The sequence below is a fragment of the Cygnus olor genome, chromosome 6 (genome assembly GCF_009769625.2).
Source record: "Cygnus olor isolate bCygOlo1 chromosome 6, bCygOlo1.pri.v2, whole genome shotgun sequence".
NCBI lineage: Eukaryota > Metazoa > Chordata > Aves > Anseriformes > Anatidae > Cygnus > Cygnus olor.
Window position 1 is genome coordinate 9,870,065 of NC_049174.1, and position 25,115 is coordinate 9,895,179.

Here is a 25,115-nt window from a genome sequence, read left to right on the forward strand (position 1 = left end):
TATTTCAACCTAGTCCATTCCTTCTGTCCTCTTGCAAAAGCAGTTGGGATTCTTACTTGGATTGCCATTAAGGAGGTTCTACAGCATTTGACAGTACCTTTTATTTGGAGATGATAATCTTGATCTCCTCCCCCCACACAGGTAGCAAATGTTCATTTTGGATTTGTCAATCAAAAACTCAGGCTTCAATGTCCTGCACTGGTTGATGTGTTAGGACAGAACTATGGTGCTCTGAAAAATGGTGTACATGGCAGGGACCGTACGAGCTAGGAAGCAACAACTCCCAGAAGCTGAACAGGGCAGCTGCCCTTGAAAAGACGAAACTCCTCTGTACCTCGCAGAGTCTCTGCGACCTCCTTCACTCCAGAAGGAGGACTGGAACAAATCTTGTCCTCTTCACTCACTGTAAAGTAAGTTTCTTGTATATTCAATGTCTTCCTACAAGCAGGACCAAAGCACAGAACAATTTTCACAAGCAAAGCCTCAAAGAGACCAACCTTTTGGTTTCTGTGTTGCTCAAAAAGTCATTTTGGATTTTATCCCAGCTGCCGCTTTCTTTTTGGATGCAGTGAAAATGCTCAGGCTCTAGGGGACAGTTTATGTCAATCTTTTCTTCTTTTTTTTTTTTTTTTTTTTTTTTCCAAAAGTATTGCAGGTTAAACTTGGGGCCTAACAACCTTGACAACATCACTTTAAATTTTTTAGACGAGCCATTGAGTAGCATTATGACAAATTATGGGACCTGATGGTATGTAACCAGAACATCTATGCCAATTAAAGGTTGTGGAGGAAGAAAAAGCCTAGAAGAAATATTTCTGGCAAAAAAGAATCTTCTTCCTCTTCATTAGTATAAGGAATTGCAGATGGTGAAATACTTTGATTAACCACAAAGTAGGGTTTACACAAGAGCCGTATTCACTTGAGACAGCACGTAGAGGATGCGTAGCGTGACAAGGTCACACTCCTTCTGCTTGGGGAGCTGTACTGACAGCTGAAAAACTCTGAAAATCATCTTATTAGAAGCGAAGTTGCCTTTACATCCTATTTTCTATACTACTTTGCTATCAGGCTTCATGATGGGGATCACCTGTATGAAGTGAACATTTCCATTGGAGTCCACCTGCCCCTGCCTTTATGGGCTGAAAGCATCACACAGCCAGCTGTGATACCAACCAGCTGGTGAAGAAGCCATGCTGATATCTTGCAGGCAGGGAAGCAGCAGTCTAATCCTGCAAGTGCCTCTGGGAAAAAAATCTCCCAGCAAAGAATTAAAAGTACATCAGAAAGAGAATAAAGAGTTCATTATTAATAGATTATTTGCAAATATTTTCTGAGTGTCATCAGCTGTTTACTGGGGAATGGCTTTTTAATAGCATTCATAAAATATAGAAAAGAAAAAAACCTGTCGACTATATTGAAATTTTTATTACTAAAGGCAGTTATTGATATGGTTAAGAAAAAAGCAAAACCCTACTTCCAGTCTCCTCTATATCTGTTTTTCCATACCACAGTACAGTAAGTGATGGCTCGGAACGTATTTTGTACTCTTTAGCTTGCAATAAACTACAACATTGCACTGGAAATCTTTGGTACAGTTTGCAGCAGCAGATCTGAAGACGACCTCCCCTCAGGAATGTCAGCCATAGCTCACAACCACATATCCACAAAACAGCGCAGGTCCCAAACCTCACTGATCTTGGAGTAAAAACACCATCACCTATAACAGGCCTTGACTGAGTAAACAATACAGTGACTTTACAGACTTAACCTGCTCTACTAGTCCAATGTTGGATGTTTTTTTTTTCTTTAAGAGCATCACAGGTTGAAGCCCAAGCTTTCACTTCTGCAATGAAATAACTCTCCAGAATTCAAGTATATCCCATTCCTTCATAGGGCACGAAGTCTGCTACCACATTCTACCTTCTCATTCAGCATCAGGGAATCAAAATATTATCTATAAGCAGTGGTGACCTAATTATGTATGAGAGTTTTATGAGCAAACGGATATCTTATGGTATACAGACAGCTTGTGAGAAACCATAAATAGTAGACAAATCATTAAAAATGCATCTATTTTCACATTCTGCTAATAATCACTATGGATCCTCACAACAGATTTTTTATGTAACCTGGCAAGCATTAATTTACTTTTAAACTTTCTATTAATTACATTAAGCACATATTAATCCATGTTATTACAACAAGGTTTGTTCCGATTTAATTAAGTATTGAGGCCTCACGTACTCTATGGAACTTGGGTACGCTGCCTAGCAAGTGTGGATTTTCTGTAAATAATTCCTCAGGAATCCTTGGTAACATTTTAAATAGCTTGGTTATGGACTACCTACCATGAGTAGATGAGTGCTTAGTTTAAATCTCACTGACATATTTTACTTCTGAGTGAAACTTACAAGTTTCATACTTGGCAAGGATCAATTTAGATGATTTTATCTTATACCAAAAATTCAGCACTGGAGAGTTAATGTATGTGTTTTGTCATAAACAGTAGGAAATCAGGTTAGCTCAAAGCAAATAAACCAGAAAGCAGGAATTTGCTTCACAGTTGAATTTGCTAGCATCTGTAGCTTTATACTCTATGGACAAAAATGTACGCAATTGTTATTTACAGTATTTCAGTGGAATCTCTCATTTGAGACTCCACCTACAGACATAGATTGTACTGAAACAGATTTGAATTTCGACAATGCCTTTTCTAAAAAGTATATTCCCCTCAAAATCCCATGATTACCCAACTATTTTATATATGGTTTTACAGGTGCCTATACACTGAGTTTTGACTGCACAACTCCTTCGGCCCTGGATGGAGAAGGAAGCTCACGTGGCTGGGTAACATCGCACGCGTGATGCTGGAATGTCAGCCCCACACCTAGAACACCTCCTCTTCACATGCTAAAGTCAGGAACTTGCAGCTCAAGTTGAAATAAGAAAATCAGTGTATAAAATTTTCTTACAGGTGATAGCTGATTCTTCCAGTTGTGTAAAGTCATGTTAGAAACAACCTCCCACATTCCTCTGCAACTGAGGAAGACGCATGGCAAGAGTGCACTGTGAGACTAAGGTAATGAGTTACTGGGAATGGAAAATACATTTGATGATTTCCTACTCATTTTTTTTTCTTTTAGAATTTGAAACTCAGCGTATCCTTTAACCAAACAAGATCCAAATAAAGAGTACCGAGAAAAAAAAAGTCAATTAACAGTACTGGCTGTAAGACATCTACAGAGACTGCAAAAATGTTTTTTACAATCATTAATGAGCAGAAAAGACACGTATCGGTCACTGCGTAAGTACTGTATGATTTCCTTCACTAAATCCACCTTTCTAAGCTCAGACTGCAACATTCATGTGATAAACAGCATGTTTCACCATAAAATCTGAATTGGTTTTTCAAAAAAAGTTATTTATAACTCCCTATTCACAGCCTACTGACTGGCAGCCATCCAACCACAAAGTAATTGTGTGTCTGACAATGATGATATTAAGCCCAAAGTAATAGGATAGCTTCCAGTTTTAAGTTTAAGTAAATCATGAACTGTACTTTTATGTACAAATATGTTGCTTAAAGCATTCAGGTTGTCTTTTGGCATGTTCACTTTGGTGTTTTGTTTATCACTACAAGGTATTACCTTGGCTGAAAAGCATCAGCATTTGGGACAATTTAGGATAACTACAAACCAGTTACTGTCACTAACAATTTTTAAATAATAATTTAGAAACTAAAACATCCGTTCTTCCCCCTTGAAATACCACCTTGCATGACAATTGCATACTGCACACACAACCACCGAAGCCCCAAGAGGAGGAGCTTTGGGAAGAAGAAATAAAAAGGGAGCTCAGAGCAAGCTGCCAATTCCTTGTCAAATGAAGCAAAGTCAGAAATACTCCAGCCTGGCTTTGTAATCCATCACCACGAACTGCAGCACTTCCTCCCCAGATTAAAAAGACAGATTCAAAGCACTGGGGAAGGAGGCAAAAGGGAAGTCAAAGTCAAGTCAATGCCGTATCAGTTAGAAAATACCAATGAAGAAGATGTGTATGCGGCGGTAGAGGTTGACAAGCTTTATGCCAGCAAGCGTCAAACATAGCCTCCCCTGGGATGTACCCTAGAAACTCAAGCCTGCCAGAGAGGATCAACACATGGTTGCCTTACATTTTACTCTTTTTTTCCTTTAAAACAGATTTTTCACACGTTTCAGCATCCCATTCAATGGGAATCAGCCTCACCAAACTGCTCACTGCATACACCATGGTGTTAAACAGATTATGAGATGCTTGCAAGATACCTTATGCTGCAGAGGAACACATCCCATCATGGTCTTCTCCCAGTCCTTAGAAAACTATCCCCTAGAAAAGGTACTTACTTGCATAGATAAAGTTGGTAGCAGGCACAAACTGAGTCTTACCAATTAAATAAAGTCATTAGGGACAAAGATTTGGAGCTTTTTCCACTAAAATGTTCATCATTTAAGGTCTTCCTCCTCCAAGCAAGGCAAGGTTTGTGCACGTTAATATCTCTTCGCTGGTTGCTGGCCAGGGTTCAAGCACACAGAAGTCACCAAACACACGGATTTAGAGGGCAGATTTCTTTTCCAAAGGAGAAGGGAAAAAAACTGATTCTCATGGCTCTTGTGGGTTGCCTAGTAGTAGTAAAACATTACTACAGAATAACACACAAATCCCCCCCAAACTAGAATATGGAGTTTCAGACAACAGCTGAACCCTAAATCAGTGGGAGAAAACTGAATAGCTATATTTAAAAGAGCAAAAAGCCACCGACTATTTTATTTTTACTATTAATCCTGGTTTGACCCTTAAATGGGAAGTCAAAACCAATATTAAAGAACAGAGGAAACCAAAATATTTTAAAGCTGCTTTTTAAGGGGTAGGATTGGCCAGCATAGGATTAGTTTTACCACTAACAGAAAAAAACAAACACTGAACTATAATTCAATTAAAAGGGAAGCAATAAAAGAGGGCGAGGGGCAATAAGGAACGTCACTTGCAAGTTTAAGGAGCACTGAGCTTTTGCTCCAATCTCACTTGCTGAAGCCATGCTGTAAATTCTGTTGGACCTCAGAATGAAGCAGTCCCTTGAGGGAGATGCTTAGAGGCAGAAACACCGACAGAAAAGGCTGAAAGCCTGCAACGCCTTTTGCAGGACTGCTCCATTATTTCAGCGAGCAGTAGACAGGTAGGGCAGAATTATGCTGACATGCAGAAAAAGAAATTTGGGGTGCCACCGGAGTGCTTTGACTGGCTCTTTTCACTGTCAGCCACAGCATGACTAGCAAATACCAACCCGGAGACATGCGAGCTCTTCGTCGGACACATGGCTGATCCTATGTCGTGCTTCAGCCTACTTTAAAGTCCTTGCTCTCTCCAAGCCACACGTGTGTGCAGACATGAGGTTACTACTGGGCGAAGAGTCCTGGCAAAAAGCATCCTTGTTCCCTTATTCTCTGAATTAAAACATTACATGTTGTACGATATTCAAATATGAGAACAGATTTGTGGTAGTGGAACAATAAGCATCATTTAGGACTAAATATTTTGTTGTATGGTGCTTTGTGTTAGATATACACGTCTTTCAGGATTGTCTTCTCATTTTAGGAGGAATCTGAATTAAGAAAGATGTGACATTTTTATAGGCAAGAAATTAACAGAAGCCTAATCAGCCTCTAAGACAAGGAAATGTAAACCAAGCACCCAGCTGCCGACCCCTTCCCTTGCTTCTTTTAAAGCATGCAGATTTATCCTCATTATGGGATTCGAAACAGCACTCACTCTGCTTAGTAATGTCATCTTTGTGCCATTTGCAGACAAACCCAATGCTCGCTAGAACAGGCACCAAAAGAGACACGTTCTTGCAGTCTGAAGGTTAAACTGGATTAATTTAGAAAACCTGAAAATTGATACACTATAATTTAACATGTGCTCAACATGTGTGCTCAGCAGCAACTGAAATGAAATATCTTAAACATTATCAAACGTTACATCATTAAATATAAATTAGATGGAAACAGGGGAAAGCTAAAAATTGACTAGGAGTTCAGATACTCTAAATGGCTAATATGTCCATTTTTCACCTGAAGCCCTCTCCAATACAGTTTTGCTATTAAGCAAAACCTAAAGAAAGGTAATCAATTCCAACTAAAAAGCACTTATCCTGGAATGACTGTGCGTAAGGCACTTCAAACCGCTGGCTGGCTGCCAAAGCCCAGACAACAGCTATCAATGTTTCTGACTATCACAGGAGCACAAGGGGCCATGCATAATTGACTAGAAGATGGGCTAAAACTGTGCCCAATCAGTGTGTGATCAAAAACGCGTGGAATATTCAGCGCCACTTGATTACATGGAGGCACGTCCTTTCACTCTCCTCATGAAATCTCTTCAAGGTCCAGAGTACTGTAATAAGATCATTACTGTCAAGCGGTACGAATCGCAGGCAATGAGTCTTGGGATAGGAAGTCATACTTCACAAGCTCCTCTGGTCTTTTTTTTTTTTTTTTTTTTGTATTTTACTGCGTGTTGAGGCAGCAAGGCAACGAGGTGACAGATAATGATCACATCACTGTGTGGCAACTAGAAAGGCACTTTTAAGAAAGAGCACAGAGAAATCAGCTTAAGAGAAACTCAAACTTTTTTTTTGCCTTTTTTTTCCCTCAAAAATTAAATAGAATTAAACTGTGCAGTATTCTCCTTTCATGAACTGTGATTTAATGTCATTGAATTTAATCATTTGATAGATTTTCATATTACACCAAAGCCTATTACCTCACAGACAAACGGCCAATTTCCTCCATCTCATACTCACAAAAGAAACCTTTATTAATTTTTTTTGGGGGGGTGGGGGGAAGTGGTGGAAAATGTCAATGATGAGGTCTGTTGAAGTTTTCTTTTTACCTACTCCTTTCACTGGAGTTGCACACTACATGCGATGCATAACATCTCTCAAAAGTAGCCTATCTCTATAAAGAGAAAGGTGGAGGGACTGAAAACAGTAGATCAAAGCACGGAGTATAAAACAAACATGCAGCAAGTTAACTGCTAACATCTCATGCACAGCATGTGTATCTGCACTATAGACTACAGACGGAAAGAAAGTATTTGCTCACAGAGCTTGACAGCTAATTTAAGGCAAACATTTGATTAAAACTTGAAAAAACAACACGGGTTTGAAATGACTGACCGGTCAGGAGCTGGAAATAAAAGGAGGTCTACATTACCGTTAAGGGTTGTCTTGCAAATAAATGTGACACTGACACCACATAGCATAAAAACTGGAATTGCTCCAGTTCTGCTCTTTTCCAAATGGTTAAGGCTGCTGTGACTGCATGACAATCTGTGTCTACAGCAAAGCAAATCCCGCACCACAGCTCCCGCCTGGCATCTCACTTTCAGGAACCCACCCTCCTGTGCTGGTTTGTACCTTTCCAACACGCACCATTTGGAGACTCCTCCTGAGGGCAAGACGCGATGCCAGGCTCCACACGGCCCAGCACGTCGTGCTGCACCAATGCACGGCAACGACACACTCCATGACAGCACAAGAACCGGGGGCGCACAACGATTGTGAGCACACAGAGCTGCCACTGCGAGGCGGGGTCCAGGGCAGGTTGAATATGCCCAGCTCACCCCAACCTACCCCTGAAAACCACCGTGTGTGGAGACTAACATCCGTTACTGCACAGAAGTGAGAAACGCTTCACGGGCTAGGCGGTTCCTCGGGCCTAGCGCAAGGAGGCTGAGTACACAAGGCGTACTTGAGGGCACTCAATGCTCAGACCAGGTCTTAGCCCTACCAGCGTGCTGAGTAGCACTGTATATTCCTCAGTGCTTATCCATAACTGACTAAATCACGTATGTTTTAGTTCTATTAGTTTTATTTAGTTCTATTTATTATTTAACAGATGACTAACTTCTGAATTTTAGATTCTGTTTTGTGTGTGCTTCTTGATTCCTAGTTCTTTGTAGCATAATGCCAAGAGCATGTTTCATACACCTAGGGCTAGATCAGACCAACTGACTACATTCCCCCTTTAATTCCAGGTTTGAGATATACATGGCCAACCTCTGCAATCAAGCCATTGTCATTAATTTCATGTTACATGCTATAAACAAAAAAGCATGCCTGTAATATACCCTGTGCCTTCTAAGGCAAACTTCAATTTAACAAAGAATTCTGTGGAGAATCAGAGCACACTAAGGGCCACCACAGATCACAGCATGAGGTCCATCTAGTCTGCCATGCTTTAATCAGCAACTAGTAGGGGACACCTATAGAAAAGAACAGCACATATACAGTAATATGCACCCTGATATACCTTCCATAGCAGTATGCAGTTTGGGGACATCCTGGGGGAGGCTGTAATCTTCATTTTAATAGACCTTCAGGTATTTTTCTTTATCATATTTGTCTGATCTAGTACAGATAGTAGTTCTGTTTTATCTGCTTAAGGTCCTCTGAATGAAATTGCTTAGGACTTCCAAACAAGCTGATGAACCCAAATGCACAGAAAGCTGAGGACAACAAATTTTTCATAAACTAAATCTTTCTTCCATACCAAAATAGCCTGTTCAGTTAAATTGAAACACCTTGGCTCAAGACTTCATGTATGTGGTGATCTGGAGATAAGTTATATTTAATACAATGAATGCATAATCATCTTGGTTTATATTTTTTTAGGAATTTTAACTTAGGTGTATAGATTAATAATGAAATTACATAGTCTTACTCTCTGGAAAAATAGGCAAATAGCTTTTACAATAAACACTTAAGTAACAAAATGGGACTAACTACTGGAGCAGTATTAATATCTTAGAAGTACTTCTTGGCATATTGTAAAACACGATCTTGTGAACATCAGGAACCTTTTTCCTAATCAAGATCTCTGTCTCAGGCTGACAGCATAGCTCTAAGAGAGACACTCATTACCTAAAGCCAGTAAAACACTAAGGTGTCACTTGGTTTCTTTCACTTATAAAGCTACTTAAAACTTCTCCTTTTCCAGAGAAACCAAGACATAACACAGTGCAGCACTTACACCGAGGATATGCAGTATAAGGATACCTCTGTCATCACAACGTAGCACACCTACTGCACTGAGAGTGGGGCCATTTTTCATTGAAATGTAGGGAAAAAAAAAAAGCTTTATCTGTCTCCAGATATCCAGATACACTAGTGCGTACAACCTCCACCAGTTCATTCTGGGCCTCATCCTTTCCAGAATCCTCTTTTCTGCTGACCACCACTGCGCCACTTCTCCTTTCAAGCAGGTAGGCGGAACATGCAGCCTCTTCCGACCCTGAGCTAGCAGCAGTTTTAAAAAGAAGAAGGAATCTTTCAACTTGTTTAGCCTGCAATGAAGTAGGTTAAAACAATAGATGAGCTTCACCTCCCTTGTCTTTCACTCCTCAGCATCAACATAAATGTCTTTCAGCAGCAAACCTTTCATGTCAGATAGGCTGTGACGACTAAGGCTGAAGGTTTCCCAACAAGTGACCTTTATGCCTTGGTTGAAAGTAAGTCTCTGAAGATTCGGTCTAGATTTTATTAATTTCTGCCCTCCTGTTTCTCAGGTGTACAGCAATTGTCCAGTGCTGTATCTCCTACGAGGCAGTGAATGAAGTTACTGATGAACAGTGGAATTACAACTAAAGGATGTTTTGACACTGAACAGGTGGTAACCTCTGAGACAGCCGCCGTACGCTTAAATCAAAACAAGCTTTTGGCATTACAGACAACACATATGATCACATCCTGTTGATTAAGTTCCCATGTAGACAAAGAAAATGCAGTTAGATATTGTGCTGGTTTTTGCCTCATTTTTTAATACTAAATAAAACCAACACTGCAGTCAAAATGCCCCTTTTGTATCAATCTCACTTCAAATACTGCAGAACAGCGTTCTTTCTGAAAACTATGGAACATTTACTTCATAAACTTCAGGCACTTAAGAGACCAGAAATAGAAACAAATTGCTCTCACCAACCGTGCATCACGAGATGCATATAAATATAGGACTGAAAGCTACTACTGCCGTGCATGACACGGGTCTGCACGTTTTTTTTTTGGTTTTTTTTTGAGAGGATAAAATCTTGTTAAGATATCACTAAGTGCAGTGTAACTGCAAAAAAACAGGCATGGAAACAATTAAGGAACAACTGATCTCCTCTGCTGACTTGTCCCCAGTCTTAACCCTGGGCTGCTGCTACCAGCACAGGCTGAGCACTCAGGTGAGGTGCTGGGCAGGCTGTGCAGCCGGCATGGACCGACAGCTACCTTACTAACAGCTTCTGAATTGACCTAGCTTTAATTAACATTCGTATGTCCGCATGTAGGCCACTGGAATATTTGGAGAGCAAAGGTGAGAACTCCCCCTTAATGCCATACAGCAGTAAAGTTTTAGTTCATTTTCATGTGTACCCATCTCAGTGTCTCCAGACAAGTAACAAAAACATTCCTTCTTACTGAAATAACACTTCCATATCTACTCCTATTGCACACTGGGCTGTAATCATTGATATATAATTTACAGGAACCAGGTAAAATAACTAGGATGACAAGATTACCAGGAGTAACTTTTGTGGAGTTCCTACATGGCAACATCTATTTACTTGTACAACCTCAGCAGTATACTTAATTACCCTTTAACAGACTGGAAAGAGCTTTTACTTGAAGTTTTGGTGGCAGCATTACTTGAAGCAATGCAAGCCATCTAACAGATTTGTTCCAAAGGTTACAAACTCTTTAATAGGTGAGTAGCTTTGCCCTCATTGCAGCTGCAGGTCAAGATACTACGTCTCACATCTTCCTTCCAGAGAACAGGGCGTGACGATGCTGTGACTTTTTGTGCTGGAAAGGTTTCTGAACATGCTGTCCTCTGACAACGTCAGAAGGTTTCTTCCAGACCATAAAAAGCCAGGAAAAAAAATAAAGAGCATGAAGTAAAATATATATTCCTTTGTCATGGTTCTTAATTCAACGGATTATAAATAAATATTAGCATTAACAATGCCAAGTCCAGCTGTCAAATGAAGGATCTACTCTCCCACAAACACTGCAGCTCATTGTTTTCATCTGTTCCATGCAGCAGGTCTCAGAGGTGTCTCCACTAAATTTCCAGAATTCCCAACTAACACTTTTGTATACATGTATAGAGATATTTCCATTTAGCTCAGTGTAACCACAGCACACTGAATAGAACTCTGCACCCAAGGGAAGTACGTTAAAATTGTCTGGAGGAGACTATGCACTGACCTGTTTACAGAGCCAAGCATATTTAAATCAGTTCCACAAATAACACCAGCAGGTAAATCATGGGGAAACTTGAAGGATTAGACTAAGGAAAGCTTAGGTTGAGAAGCTGCAGGTAAAATGCACAGTTTTTTTTTTTTTTCATGCATCATATACTACACAGTCAGTTAACTGCTATATTGCTTTCAATTTACACAAAATGTCAATTTTTCAGCTGTTATACAGTTTCCACATACGAACACTAAGACCTGCATTTCCCTATTTTGCTTTGCCATTCTGGTTTTGGAATGCCTGAAAAAGGACAAGTCGTCCTGGGAATAAAGTGCTGTCTCCCTTGGCTTTTTGCACATTGTCTTACCCTCCTGGACTCAAGTCCCCACTGAACTGACAAACTAGATGAAAGCAGTGAAGTTTTTTGCTTATTGCTGAAAGTACAAAGGTCCAGCTAAGCCCTATTTTTGCAGCCACAGAAAACAAATAAACATATTTTCATTTCAAATGCAACTACCTCATTTTCTATGCTCCCTGAGATTCAGACAACAAGAATGAATTCAGTGTTGTAAAACATGGTGGAGAAGAACACAAGCGTTTCAAATACATACATTAATTCACCATAGGAAAACAAAACCCACAATTTATCAGTAAACTTGGGTTCATCCTAAGCTACCAGCCAGGAAGTGTACACCTCGGGGATAGGGCTAGACTGCAGGGATCAGTGAAGCACAGGGAAAACCAATCACTTCTACAAGGGGCAGAGAACAAACCATCTTTGTGTAAGAAAACAGCTCTAAAAAGAAACATAAAAGGACTCTCCTTGTCCTTCACATGTTCTTTAGAAACCAGCGATAAAGAAGAATGTGGAACATGGATTTGCACAGAAAATACAGAGTTTGGAAAGTTTACCAAGCCATTAATCACATTTATTACTCTACCATCAATTCCTCTTTCTCAGGCTACGTCTGCACAAAGGGGAACACCAAGCTATACTTATTTTGCCTACACTGCTGGGAAAGAACATAAATTAAGAGCACCCCGCCTGCAGCTGATTTGGATCTGCCTGACTCAAGGAACGTGTTCACCCATCTACACAGTCAGACGGCACCTACAACAGATTGAAAAGTTGGCCCCATTGGCCAGAGCTCTTATCATGGAAACACTTGCAAAGTATTGATCATCCAGACTTGATGATACCATGCCTTGAACTTTCTATAGCTCTTGAAATAAGCTTTCTGCAGCTCCGACATGGATTGAAAGCGGGCAGGTTGAAGCTGCCATAGCCATGAAGTCTTAAAAAACAGATCCTAACAGGAGTAAGAAAAATAAAACACTGGCAAATATGTTTCTGTGAAGAGTACTTACAGGAAAGCTTTTCGTTTTTTCTACTTGTTTTCAAGCTGAAAAACGTTCCTATTATCACTGGCTGTTCCATATCTGTGGTAGCACAAGGGTACCAAAACAGACCAGGCTCTGAGCAGCTACTCCTCTTTGAAACACAGCACTGTACAATCCTGCTCTGAGCAAGTATAGACAGCATGGTGGGAAAAACACTGTTGGTTTCTGGCACCTTGCCTAATGTAAGCATTCCTGCTGTTACCCTCAAAAACAGAGGATTTTTTTTTCAGTGACAAGTCTTGTATAGAGAAATAAAAAACCCTTCTCTCTGGTTTTCATTGCACTCGGGAAAATTTCACAAGAACCTGATTTTCCAAAATATGAGTTGAATTTTAATTTTCACCCAACTGCAGCACAGCTGCTTTAACATTCTTGTTGCTGCAACCTCCCTCCTAGAAAACCAGTAGGAAGAGAAATAAAGTAACATGAAAGAATCAATCCCAGAAAGAGAGGGCTGTGCATCTGCACATAGCATGGAGAAAGATTTGGCATGAGCTTTGCAGAAGGGTATAAAAGAGATGAGCATCAGTCCTTGGAGTGGCTAATACCACCATGGGCACACTAGTGTCCATCATCGTGATACCTGAATACTTGGGCAGAGGTCAATGATCAAAGCAGGCACGTTCAAGAATAAAAAAAGACTGAGAAACGTAGCAAAATTGCTACAGTTGGCTGAAGACCAGGTTTGAACCTGACTGAACCTCACTGAAGCTTTGCTACAGACAGAAATGCAGGAACCCAGAAGTTCTGTTTGAAAGCTGACACTTGGAACATGCCTGGGCTCAAAGGAAAGCAACATAAAAACTAGAATTACCCAAAGTCATTTAACTCTGGCCCACCATAACTGCCTGATAACACCAGGCAGGTAACACCAGCAGAATCCTCCTCCTCCTATTCACAGTGAGCTCAGGACTTCCAGAACAAAGGAAAGAAGGAAGATGTAGCTCTTCCACAGTTATCAACACAGCTTTCTGTACCCCATGTTCACTAAGTCACCCGCCTTATCTCAGAAACTTGATCAGAGTTGCTAAGGCTAAGCATGCATCTCTCAGAACATCGTCCTTACACTGTTTAATTTGGATCAGTCTGCAAAACTGCAGTAATCCAGACAAACACCTAGGACGGTTTAAATCTATGCCTACTGCAAGTGTGGAGGAAAAAAAAAATCAAAATGGAAATCTGTCAGGTCACTGGGGAGATTTCTAGGTAAGCATGGAAGAAAAGAGAAACTCAGCCTTTCCTGAGAAAAGCCTGAATTACTGACCTGAAAACTACTGCACATCACAAGACAGTCATGAAAATGTTACTTTCCCCACCTTGGAGAAAAACATGTAACAACCTGAAGCATCTGACTACCCTGCCCTAGCAGCAGGCTGGCTTGTGACACAGGTTGTCCTGGGACTGGAAGTATTCCCATTGCTCAGCATCACTGCAACCTCAAAGAGATCGACACTACCACTATGGTCAACAACAAAGTCTACCAAACATGACTCTTGGCCTGCACTAACATGAGCACCCACAAAACAAAACAACGAAACCACCTCTCCTTCGTTAGTCTTTATAGAAAGTACTTTATGGACATCTACAACATGTACTTGTTTTTCTGAGACACCCTTCTTCTCAAGGGGCAGGGAGCTCAAGCAGGTGTCATTGCTTCTCCTTCGCTGTTGGCAGATAAGGCTGGTTGTCCTAACCATCTCCTCCTACCTTGCTACGAATTCAAAGGCCAGGAAGATTAGTCACCTGTTGAACGTGCCCAGAGTTCCTCTCAAACATGGCTGTGTATACAGCTGTAATTATGTTCTTGTGGCCATCAGTAGTTTTTCACTGGGTTGTGCTCTGAGATATTTCAAAGATAAAAGAATTTAATAACCGCTGTGGCCCACCCAAGACAGCTTAAAACCACTCAGGCAACTGTGAACCCCAAAGGGTGCCCATGGCAGAAGACATGCAGCATGATGGGGCAGGTCAACGAAAGCTAACATGCTAATGTCAAGATAGAAAGGCTGTAATAGCAGATGTCGGCACTCACAGCTACTTTTAAGAACCGCCCATGTAAGATTTGGTGTTGCTCATCAGTTAGTCCTTGCCCTTCTCAAAGCATGTTTATCCCATTTATATGAAGCGAGGCAGTTTTGTAAAGTTATTGTAAAAGGATTTCAGACCAGCATGTTAAGATGCTGGAAGAGAAGGAGAAGAGCAAGAGAAAACAGACAGATAAAGGAGCCCCGTACTCCTCACTCCAATCAGAAGAGGGATTTCAGGGCAAGGTGCACAACAACTGCAAATTCCCGACTGCTTGCTGTGCTTCAAAAGTCTCCCTGCAGACCAGGACCACACAGGCTCAGGCTCCAGTGACTTGTGAAAATAAGCTCACCAGGAGAAAGAAAACATACATGCATTAACTACTTAGAAAGAGATTTTCAAAGGCTTTTGATACCCAGCTGGTCTTGATTCATATTGACTTCCACAAAATACGCGTGGACAAATGGTGAGTGCTCTGAAAAATCCCCTCTGTAACTTGCCACTGAGGTATGAAAATAAGTGCTGTAAAGGGGATTGTTAAAAAAAGGATAAATTAAAAATGGAAGTTTAAAATAAAATTTGGCTGCAGGCCATAACTAGGGGGAAACTAACAGTAAAGATAGTTAAATGACTGGAAAGAGAACACAACAGGAGCTATTATGAAAAAGGCTGATTTTTTTTTTCTAAAAAGGATTTGTATAGATAGTTGAGAAATAAATTCTGTATGTGATAGAAGTGCAATCGGGAAATTAAATAAATGGAAAACAAGGATGACGAAGTAGTAGTTAACATGCCCCTTCTCAGTTGTATACTATTATCACATCTATTTTTAATGCCTCTTCAGCTGTCTGCAATTGTCATCCTTTTTTCAGAACTTGTTCCAACACTCTTTGATACTGAATTAGCTGTTTTTTTTTTTTTTTATTTTTTTTATTTTTTACTCTCCAATGCTTACAACCACATCTTTTTCTTACTTAACACTCCCCCTTTTCCAACAAGGTTATTCCATTGTCTCCCTTTTTCATCTCTCCTTATATGTTGACTCCCCAGTTTCTAAGCTTTCCAACTACCCTTGTTCATCTTTTTTCTGGAGCTCTTTTGGCTGAATCCTAGCATGTTTCTTTTCTTCTTTTCTAAAGATACAAGCATGTTTTATATCATATCTGGCCACTGTACACATTGTTACTCCTTCAGAAAGGCATTGAACAGCTATAGCAGTGCTCGTGTTGGAAATAGTAAGCTAAACTAAGGGAAAAAAAGAAGTTCTTTTTGGCTTTTGCTTTCTGGTTCTTATAAAAGAACCCAAACATTTAAACTCTCCCCTTTCCTTTTTATCCTCAAATAACATAATCTTTCCCTGAGCAGCTGAATATTCAAACAATAAGGGGCATCAGAAGCATTCACGATTCTAGAGCACAAGATGTGTCTAAGCAGAAGAGGTAACACTAGATTTAATAACACTGAGAAAATATACAAATTCTAACGTGATGTATAGGCTGAGTGAATCTGACTTCTTTCTTTTTAAACCTTACAAGCATGCCTGTACCTTACCTTTACCACTAATGATGCTCCATATCAGCCTGGGGAGACTTTTTTTTAATTAAAAAAATTGGTTCCAAACATGTTTCAGACAGCAGAATTCACTGTCATGTGACATCTCATATCACTGAGCGTCATCATTAGAAGATCCGTCTTTAATTTATCTGTTTAAATATAATTCTGTTTAACTTCTGTATGCAAAACCAACAACACAGTTGGGTCATACTTAACAATGCCCTTTGGAACAAATGACAAAATATTATCTAAATTCAGACCTTCCAGTAAGCTTACCTTCAGCTGTGCCTGAGATACCATCAGCTTTGAAATTGCTGGTGCTTTTCTTCCTGCGATGCTTCTTTCTGTTGGCATGAGGTGAAGGAGGCGGATCGAGTTTGGGGCTGGTTGTACTAGATATACTTGGGCTTGAACACACAGAATCTCCTAACCCGGTATCTGCAGTTTGGGAAAAAAAAAAAAAAAAAAGGAAAAATACTGCATCATTTAAATTAATGATTCTAGAATCCAAGATATAACCCCTTACTGTCTGTTAGCAGCTAACCTCTTGAGCTCATTGGCTTCCAATGACTACAGGAGAGCCTCTAACAATATCCATTACTTTTGCAAAAAGGTACAAATACGCAACTTGGAAATCACTTTATTACTTTCGGTTGCTCTTTCTTAAAAAAATCTTACTAACCCTCAAATTTACTCATGTAGTGCTAGGACAGTTTAATACAAAATGGTACAGAGACACCACAACAACCACTCTACGCTCACTATCTGCTTTTGTTTAATATTAGAGACAGACACACATAGATGAGGTGGTAGAAGTAATCAAGGTGGAAAAACAACTCTCTTCTTCCATGTGTGCAACTCACATATGCCTGGTACAATTAATATTGTGCGGTAACAGGTCACTTATTACATGCTCCCAACAAGCAAAAAAACCCACGTTCAGTAGCTTGTTTAGTTTCCCACTGTATTTTCTCTGGTAGCACAACATAGCACAGTTTTAAGACCTAATGACCAAGTAATTTTCACCCATCCCACGAAGTAGCACATAAAACCAAATAAAAATAAAAGACTGACGATTCCCCTCGCTCATAAGCAGAGACCCGCAGTCCACTCCGTGGCCCATGTAATGGCTGGCAGTAATACACCATAGTAATACCTTCTGAGTAGCACAAAGTAAAATCCCTCCTCTCTAGGGCCACAGCATGCCCCAGGACAAACTTGCTGTCCAATAACCAAAGAGTTTTCATCCACGCAGACCGACCGAGAACTCTGTTGGATCTCGGTGCAAAGGACTGTAACAGGCACCAGCAGACTTCCCCCAGGCTGAGGACAGACAGATCAGTGGATCAAGTACTCCCTGCCACTCTGCTTGATATCAAAGTGGCAAAGGAAGCAAAGACCAACTCAGACAGGTTGTGCATTTTTAATAAACGAACCAATCTTCTCATTTCTTTGCTAGCATAAAACCCAAAAGGAGCGCATCAACTGATATGCGATGGAACTGTGATCCTCAGCATCTCTTACCCCATAAGAAGTGAAAAAAAAATAAATCTCAAAACCCACATGTATCTTGATATGAACCAAAAGGATATTAAGGTAGTGTTCCTCTGTCCTCCCACTGGGTGGCTGGGACCCAGGAAGACGGAGGAGAACAGGACAGGTAAATGACTGGTTGAGGGGGTGGTGTCCGGACCAGGGATTTGGGTATTTCAATCTCAGTCAGTCCTTTGAGAAGCCGGGTATGTGGGCTGATGACCGCCTCCAACTCAGCAAGTGGGACACAAGTGCGTTGGGGAGCAAGCTCTCTGGACTGGTTACCAGGGCTTTAAACTAGGTTTGACGGGGGAAGGGAGGGGAGCAACAAATGACAGAGAAGGGCTGGGGGAAGTCGTCACTGCTGTCACTGTTGAAGGCAGAAGGGAAGCACCTCTGAGTCGTCCCATAGGATTGTCTGAGGGAGATGGTAGTAATCCCAATACCCCATCCGGAATCATCTTCTTGCATCCCTCCAGAGGTAACTGCGCCCGCTGCTTCCCTCAAGTGCCTGTACACCAATGCGCGGAGCGTGGGAAATAAACAGGATGAGCTCGAGGTCTGCGTTTGGTTGCAGGACCACGATCTCATTGTGATCACAGAGACATGGTGGGACAGCTCGCATGACTGGAACGCTGCCATGGAGGGCTATGTCCTTTTTAGGAAAAACAGGCTGGGGAAGCAAGGGGGTGGGGTTGCCCTTCATGTGAGGGAGCAATTAGAGTGTACCCAGCTCCACCTGGGGGAGGGCGAAGGACAAGTGGAGGGCTTGTGGATGAGAATTAAGGGGTGGGCTGGTATGGGAGACACTGTTGTGGGGGTGTACTACAAGTCACCAGATCAGGAGGACGTGGTTGATGAGGCCTTCTACAAACAGCTGGTAGTAGCCTCACGATCACAGGCACTGGTTGTCATGGGGGACTTCAATTATCCAGACATCTGTTGGGTAAGCAACTCGGCCAGGCACACGCAGTCCAAACGGTTCCTACAATGCGTTGAAGACAATTTTCTGACGGAGCCGACGAGGCGGGGGGTGCTTCTGGACCTTGTCCTTACCAACAGGGATGGGCTTGTTAGGGATGTGAAGGCTGGGGGCAGCTTGGGATGCAGCGCCCACGAGATGGTGGAGTTCAAGATGGAACTTGGTGGAAGAAGTAAGGCTAAAAGCAGGATTGCTACCCTGGACTTTCGAAGAGCCAACTTTGACCTCTTCCGGGACCTGCTTGGAAGTATCTCCAGGGCTAGGTTGCTAGAAGGCAAGAGTGCTTGTGAGAGCTGGGCTACACTTAAACAGCACTTCTTCCAAGCTCAGGACTGGTGCATCCCTAAGAGTAGGGAATCGGGGAAGAGGGGCAGGAAACCTGCATGGATGAGCAAGGAGCTAATCGATAAGATCAAAAGGAAGAGGAAGGTCTACGAAATGTGGAAAAAGGGCCTGTCCTCTTGGGAAGAGTATAGAAGTGTTGTCAGGGCCTGCAGGGATGTGACAAGGAACGCTAAAGCCCACCTAGAAATGAGGCTTGCAAAAGAGATAAAAGATAATAAGAAGGGTTTTTTTAAGCATGTAAACAGTAAAAGGAAGACTAGGGATAATGTAGGTCTCTTGCTGAATGAGGGGGGTGTCCTGGTAACGGGAGATGCCGAGAAGGCGGAGATACCGAATGCTTTCTTTGTTTCAGTCTTTGCTTCAAGGACTCCCCCCTGGGACTCCTCTACCCTGGTGGGGGGAGAAAGGGGCTGGGAAATGGAGGGCTCCCCTGTGGTTAACCCGAGGGTAGTTGGGGAGCACCTGAGTGGGCTCAACGCACACAAATCCATGGGTCCCGATGGGATGCATCCACGTGTGCTAAGAGAGTTGGCAGAGATGATCGCCGAACCGCTCTCTATCATCTTTGAAAGGTCCTGGAGAACAGGAGAGGTGCCTGAAGATTGGAGGATAGACAATGTCACTCCGGTCTTCAAGAAGGGCAAGAAGGAGGATCCCGGAAACTACAGGCCGGTCAGTCTCACCTCTGTCCCTGGAAAGGTGTTGGAACAGCTCGTTCTGGATGTCACCTCCAAGCAATTGGAAGAGAAGAATGTTATGAGGAGTAGTCAGCATGGATTCACCAAGGGGAAGTTGTGCTCGACCAACCTCGTTGCTTTCTATGATGACATCACCAGCTGGGTAGATGGAGGCAGATCAGTGGATGTCATCTACCTTGACTTTGGCAAGGCTTTCGATACTGTCTCCCATGACATCCTGATAGCAAAGCTGAGAAAGTATAGGATAGAGGAGTGGACAGTTAGGTGGGTTGAGAACTGGCTGACTGGCCGAGCTCAGAGGGTGGTGATCGGCAGCGCAGAGTCCAGCTGGAGACCTGTGACTAGCGGCGTTCCCCAGGGGTCAGTGCTGGGTCCGGTTTTGTTCAACATCTTCATTGACGACCTTGATGAGGGAATAGTGTCTGCCCTCAGCAAGTACGCTGATGACACGAAGCTGGGAGGAGTGGCTGACATGCCAGAAGGTTGTGCCGCCACTCAGCAAGACCTGGACCGGCTGGAGAGATGGGCAGGAATAAACCAAATGAGGTTTAATAAGAGCAAGTGTAGAGTCCTGCACCTGGGAAGGAACAACCGGATGCATCAGTACAGGCTGGGGGACGACCTGCTGGAGGGGAGCTCTGAGAAGAAGGACCTGGGGGTCCTGCTGGACAACAGGTTGACCATGAGCCGGCAGTGTGCCCTTGTGGCCAAGAGGGCCAATGGGATCCTGGCATGCATTAAAAGGAGCGTGGCCAGCAGGTCAAGGGAGGTGATCCTCCCCCTCTACTCCGTGCTGGTCAGGCCTCACCTGGAGTACTGTGTCCAGTTCTGGGCTCCCCGGTACAAAACAGACAGGGAACTGCTGGAAAGAGTCCAGCGGAGGGCCACAAAGATGATATGGGGCCTGGAGCATCTTCCCTATGAGGAAAGGCTGCGAGACCTGGGTCTGTTCAGCCTGGAGAAGAGAAGACTGAGAGGGGATCTTATCAATGTGTATAAATGCCTGAGGTGTGGGAGACAGAGGGATTTGGCCAACCTCTTCTCAGTGGTTTGTGGGGATAGGACAAGGGGCAATGGCCACAAGACACAGCACAGGAAGTTCCGCACCAGCATGCGAAAGAACTTCTTCACGGTGAGGGTGACAGAGCACTGGAATAGGCTGCCTAGGGAGGTTGTGGAGTCTCCCTCTCTGGAGATATTCAAGGCACGTCTGGACGCCTACCTGGGCAGCCTGCTCTAAGGAATCTGCTTTGGCAGGGGGGTTGGACCCGATGATCTTTCGAGGTCCCTTCCAACCCCTTCGATTCTGTGATTCTGTGATATTAAGAACAATTGCAAGAAACACAGCTAGTTCTCTCTCTTTTTCAGTCAAGAAACATCTAACAGCAATATTTAACAAAAATTTAGCAAATGAGGATGTACTTGAAGTTTTAGTCACCGCCTGAGTTCTTTTACATAGCAAGTACTCAAGTAACCTTAATTTAGTATTTTTCCCCAAGGCTGGCAATGTGATTTTAGTTTAATAGCAAATGATTTTCTGGCTGTGATTAGCGCTAAACACATATCAATATATATTAATTTCATGTAACTTCCTATACTTTACTTGAAGTGCTGGATATTATTTAAAAGGAAGCTGTTTCCAGAACCTTGGTTAGACACCAAACCAGGGCTGCACTTCAGATGAATTCATATATTACAAAAATGTCAAGTCAGAGACTATTTAAAAAGTAGCTTTTCATTTTATTCTTTGAGTAGTTAAATCCCTGTACAAATGTCAATTTGGCAAATAAACATTTATTTATTGTTTTAAAGTTTATTTAATAAGTTTTATTAAAGTTGTGCTGCAAGTTATTGGTGCAGGACGTATTATATAGTTAACTGGCTGTCAATGAGGCCCAAATCAAAGTCCATCCATAACCTTTATAGTAAGGATTTTTGTTCTTTTCCCCTATGCCTCCTATTCTGAAACCAATAACCAAGTATTTACCCACAAAGGCAAGTATATACCTGTACAGGAGATTTTTAAGTATTTGAACAAGAAATGCTGAAAGCAGTTATCCTGAAAAGCTTTACCACCTCTCCAAGTGGAGAGGAAGGCAAACCCTGACGAGAATCCAAGCCTGTGCTCAGCATGTATTTGGCAAAGGGGATACTGGCACCTTTTACTCCCTTACACAGAAAGAAGAGGAGATTCACAAGAGGGTGACAGCAACACAGAGGCATGAACAAGGACGCAAGTTCATTACTTCCAGGTCTAAATATTTTCCTCCAGTTAGAGACTTAGGAAGGCTTCCTACATTGGGCACTTAAAAACAAAATAAAATGAAGAAACCATCAAACTTCGCAGTAATGAAATGAAAATTCTCATGTTGAGACAGGTCAACTGCAGAGTTGGATACTGCAAGGTGCTGCTCATCTGTGGTAGCAAACGGTGTCTCATTGATTTTAATTTGCTTGCTAAATCAAGAAAAACACACCGGGACACAGCAATTCATAAATATCACGGACAAATCCCAGAGAGTATGCCAGCAAGAATATAATATAATTTCTCAAAAATGCTTCACTTCCCCCCCTCAGAAAATATGAGGAATGTAGCACACGGACAGGCCTCTAATTCTCAGCTTTCACTTAAAAAAAAAAATTATCCCATTTTACTCAGGGGGAGAAATCATCCAGGAAAACTCATCTCTACCAGTCTTCCCCATGCTTTTCAAAAGGCTGCTCCCAAATATTGGAGCTGCATGCCTAAGTTTGCCAGTGCTCCCATCTGCGGGGCCGGAGTACACGTGCTGCGTTCATCACTATATGACAACCTGAACGTCAATCACGATGCCCTGAGCAGGACCTGTGAAATAGAGAAGAAACCACACTATGCCACAAAACTGCAGAGTGTATTTTTCAGCACTCTTACAGGCACAATGGTTGAGAGCTTTTTGTAAGCTACAGTCAGATTTCCAAAAAAAGGCAAATTCGTAACAGCTCTGTGTACATCTGCAAGCCCCCCCAGTAATACACGGAGGGGCATCCTCCAAAACCCTTCCCTGTTAAAAAAAAAAAAAATGTAAACCTGTGTGCTTACTGCAGCTTACTCCAATTTCCAGTCTATAAATTACACAAACAAAACCTGTTTATGAGCTCTGAAAAACGACGATGCTTATAAACGTGCAGTCCAACTACTCGTGCTGCGGACCTGAAGAATTATCCTACAACAGTAAATCCTCATGCTCTGCAGCCCTTTCCATGGAATAACAATCTGGTAATAACCTGCTGTCCTTGGGTCATGCCGTGCTGACGGGGAGAGCCTGAGGTATTCCCTCCCCCTAACCAGGAGGGGAACGCATCGCTCGTATGCGGGTGCCGAGCTGATGCTGTTGGTACACGAACGCTCCGCATTGCATCCCAGCTTCCCAGACCACCCTTTGGAGATGGGAGTTATTTAACATTCCACCAGCTTAAAATATGAGCAATCAAAACGTGCTAGGCTTACACGCTGTGCTTTCCCATTTCCGACTACTTCTCTTGCCTGACAAGGTATTCTTCAAATTGAAAAGAGGGCTCCTGAAAGCCCTGCTTCGGAAAACTGTAAATGAGTTCAGGCTTCAGCCCGCTGAAAGCAATTTCATACTCCTGACTGAATACAAATAATGCGTTTTATTTTGTATCAATTACCACGCGTGAGAACAGACGACCACTGCCGGCGCTATTAAATATAAAAAAAGGAAAAGAAAAAGGCACGCCAAATTAAAAAAGCAAGCGCCTCATTACTCCACATCTAAACCAGCTTTGACAGAGGCATGAGCACTCATAAGACGCGTCTCACTGGGCTGGGATGGGCTGTTTTGCAGCCATCCTGTACATTCAATGTCAGCCATTAGTTCTTCCCAATCGGGCATCAATGTTCAACGCACACCCAAAAAAATATATAATACTAGCAATAATAATAACAATCTGCAGCCTCTCCGAGCTTCAATACTTGAAGTATGAGTCAAAGAAGCAGTTTCACTTTTCACTCTGGAAGCTGACAAGCATGACTAGAGGGGGAATAAAATAACATTCAGTTCGCATAAATATCAAGCAGGCTGCTTGAGACTGATGGGCCAGGAATGTATTCTTAGCCATCATTCTGGCAGACAGGCCCAAGGACACTCATAACTTATTTTACAATCATTTAGTTTCAGCTCAAGTGGAAAACGTGACAACTTATCTCTGCTGACAAGATGGCATATCGAACCTTACAATTAACTCTCCCACGATTATCTGCCCAGCCCATCATTAGCTTTGCAGTTTTTGATGGACTGTACGGGCAGCTTTACTCGATGATGGTCATCATCTGCAGGGTGTATGTCTGTATTATACAGCATTAAGGACAAAATTCTCTCCTTGCCACGTAGCTGGGAGCCAGTTATGCCGACCAGCACACCCTCTGCTCCCGAACTGCCGTGCCAGGTTTGTAAATGACGTGCAGCAACACCACTGAAGTGTCGTGTCCTGCAGAATGGAGCATTGTCGCACTGCAGCCATCACCTGCAGCTGGGTGCACGTGCAGAAGCTGGCTGAGAAGGACGGGGCCTCTCCCATCCCTCCCCAGTGCCGAGCAGCAGAGCTGGAGCAGTTCAACAAGGCTCACCTCTAAGAGCTGGTGTAGCATGGGCCCTCGTGGTTCACCTCCACACACTCGTGATGCCTTCAGGAGGGCACCATGGCTTTCACATGCACGTTTGGTGATGTCCCATGCCAATGACAAAACGTGAGTTTCTAGCTTTACGTTCATGAAACACCAACAGACTTATACCAAGAAGTGGGAGATGTGCTAAGCAAAATGCTATGACAAGATACAGGTGCTCATTCCAGAAAAAGTGGTAGAATAGTCAATGTACCATATACTGAGAGTAAGTCTACATCTACGCAAGCTATTCGAGGCCGTTTAAAAAAATTCAGTATCTCACTCCATGCTCTGGAGCAACAAGTGAAGCTTGCTATCCTCAAGTTACCAAGAGATGGGATATCAAAAAAGATCACTCTGTTATTCGAGTGGTGATTTTTCTTTGTAAGTGCATGACACGTAGTATAAGGGTCTCCTTGTTCAAGTCCATCACTCATTTGGTAGAAATTACAAAACCAAAAAACGCCAATGCAGCTGTTATTATGCAAACCAAGTTCCTTGCCTGCCTCTCTCCTAGATGCATTTTTTAATTATAGTCATAAAAGAAATTCCATTCAATTACGACAAATACTGGTAAAAGAAATGAGAGGCAGAAGGGAAGAAATACGTTGTCTAAAACTACAATCCAGAATTATGAGATGG

The 25,115-nt window shown here is 42.3% G+C and overlaps 1 protein-coding gene across 15 annotated transcripts in view; it reads right to left on the reverse strand.

Moving 5' to 3' along the window:
* Positions 1-25,115, reverse strand: part of AGAP1 (ArfGAP with GTPase domain, ankyrin repeat and PH domain 1) — a 372,200-nt gene that overhangs the window by 80,410 nt on the left and 266,675 nt on the right. For 14 of the 15 annotated variants that reach the window (XM_040560959.1, XM_040560960.1, XM_040560957.1 and 11 more), the window contains one exon: positions 16,529-16,690. In XM_040560959.1, the coding sequence (XP_040416893.1) occupies positions 16,529-16,690 (162 nt within the window). Of the gene's footprint in view, positions 1-10,674; positions 10,928-16,528; positions 16,691-25,115 lie in introns of those variants that run through there. The other variant, XM_040560954.1, reaches the window with a different exon arrangement.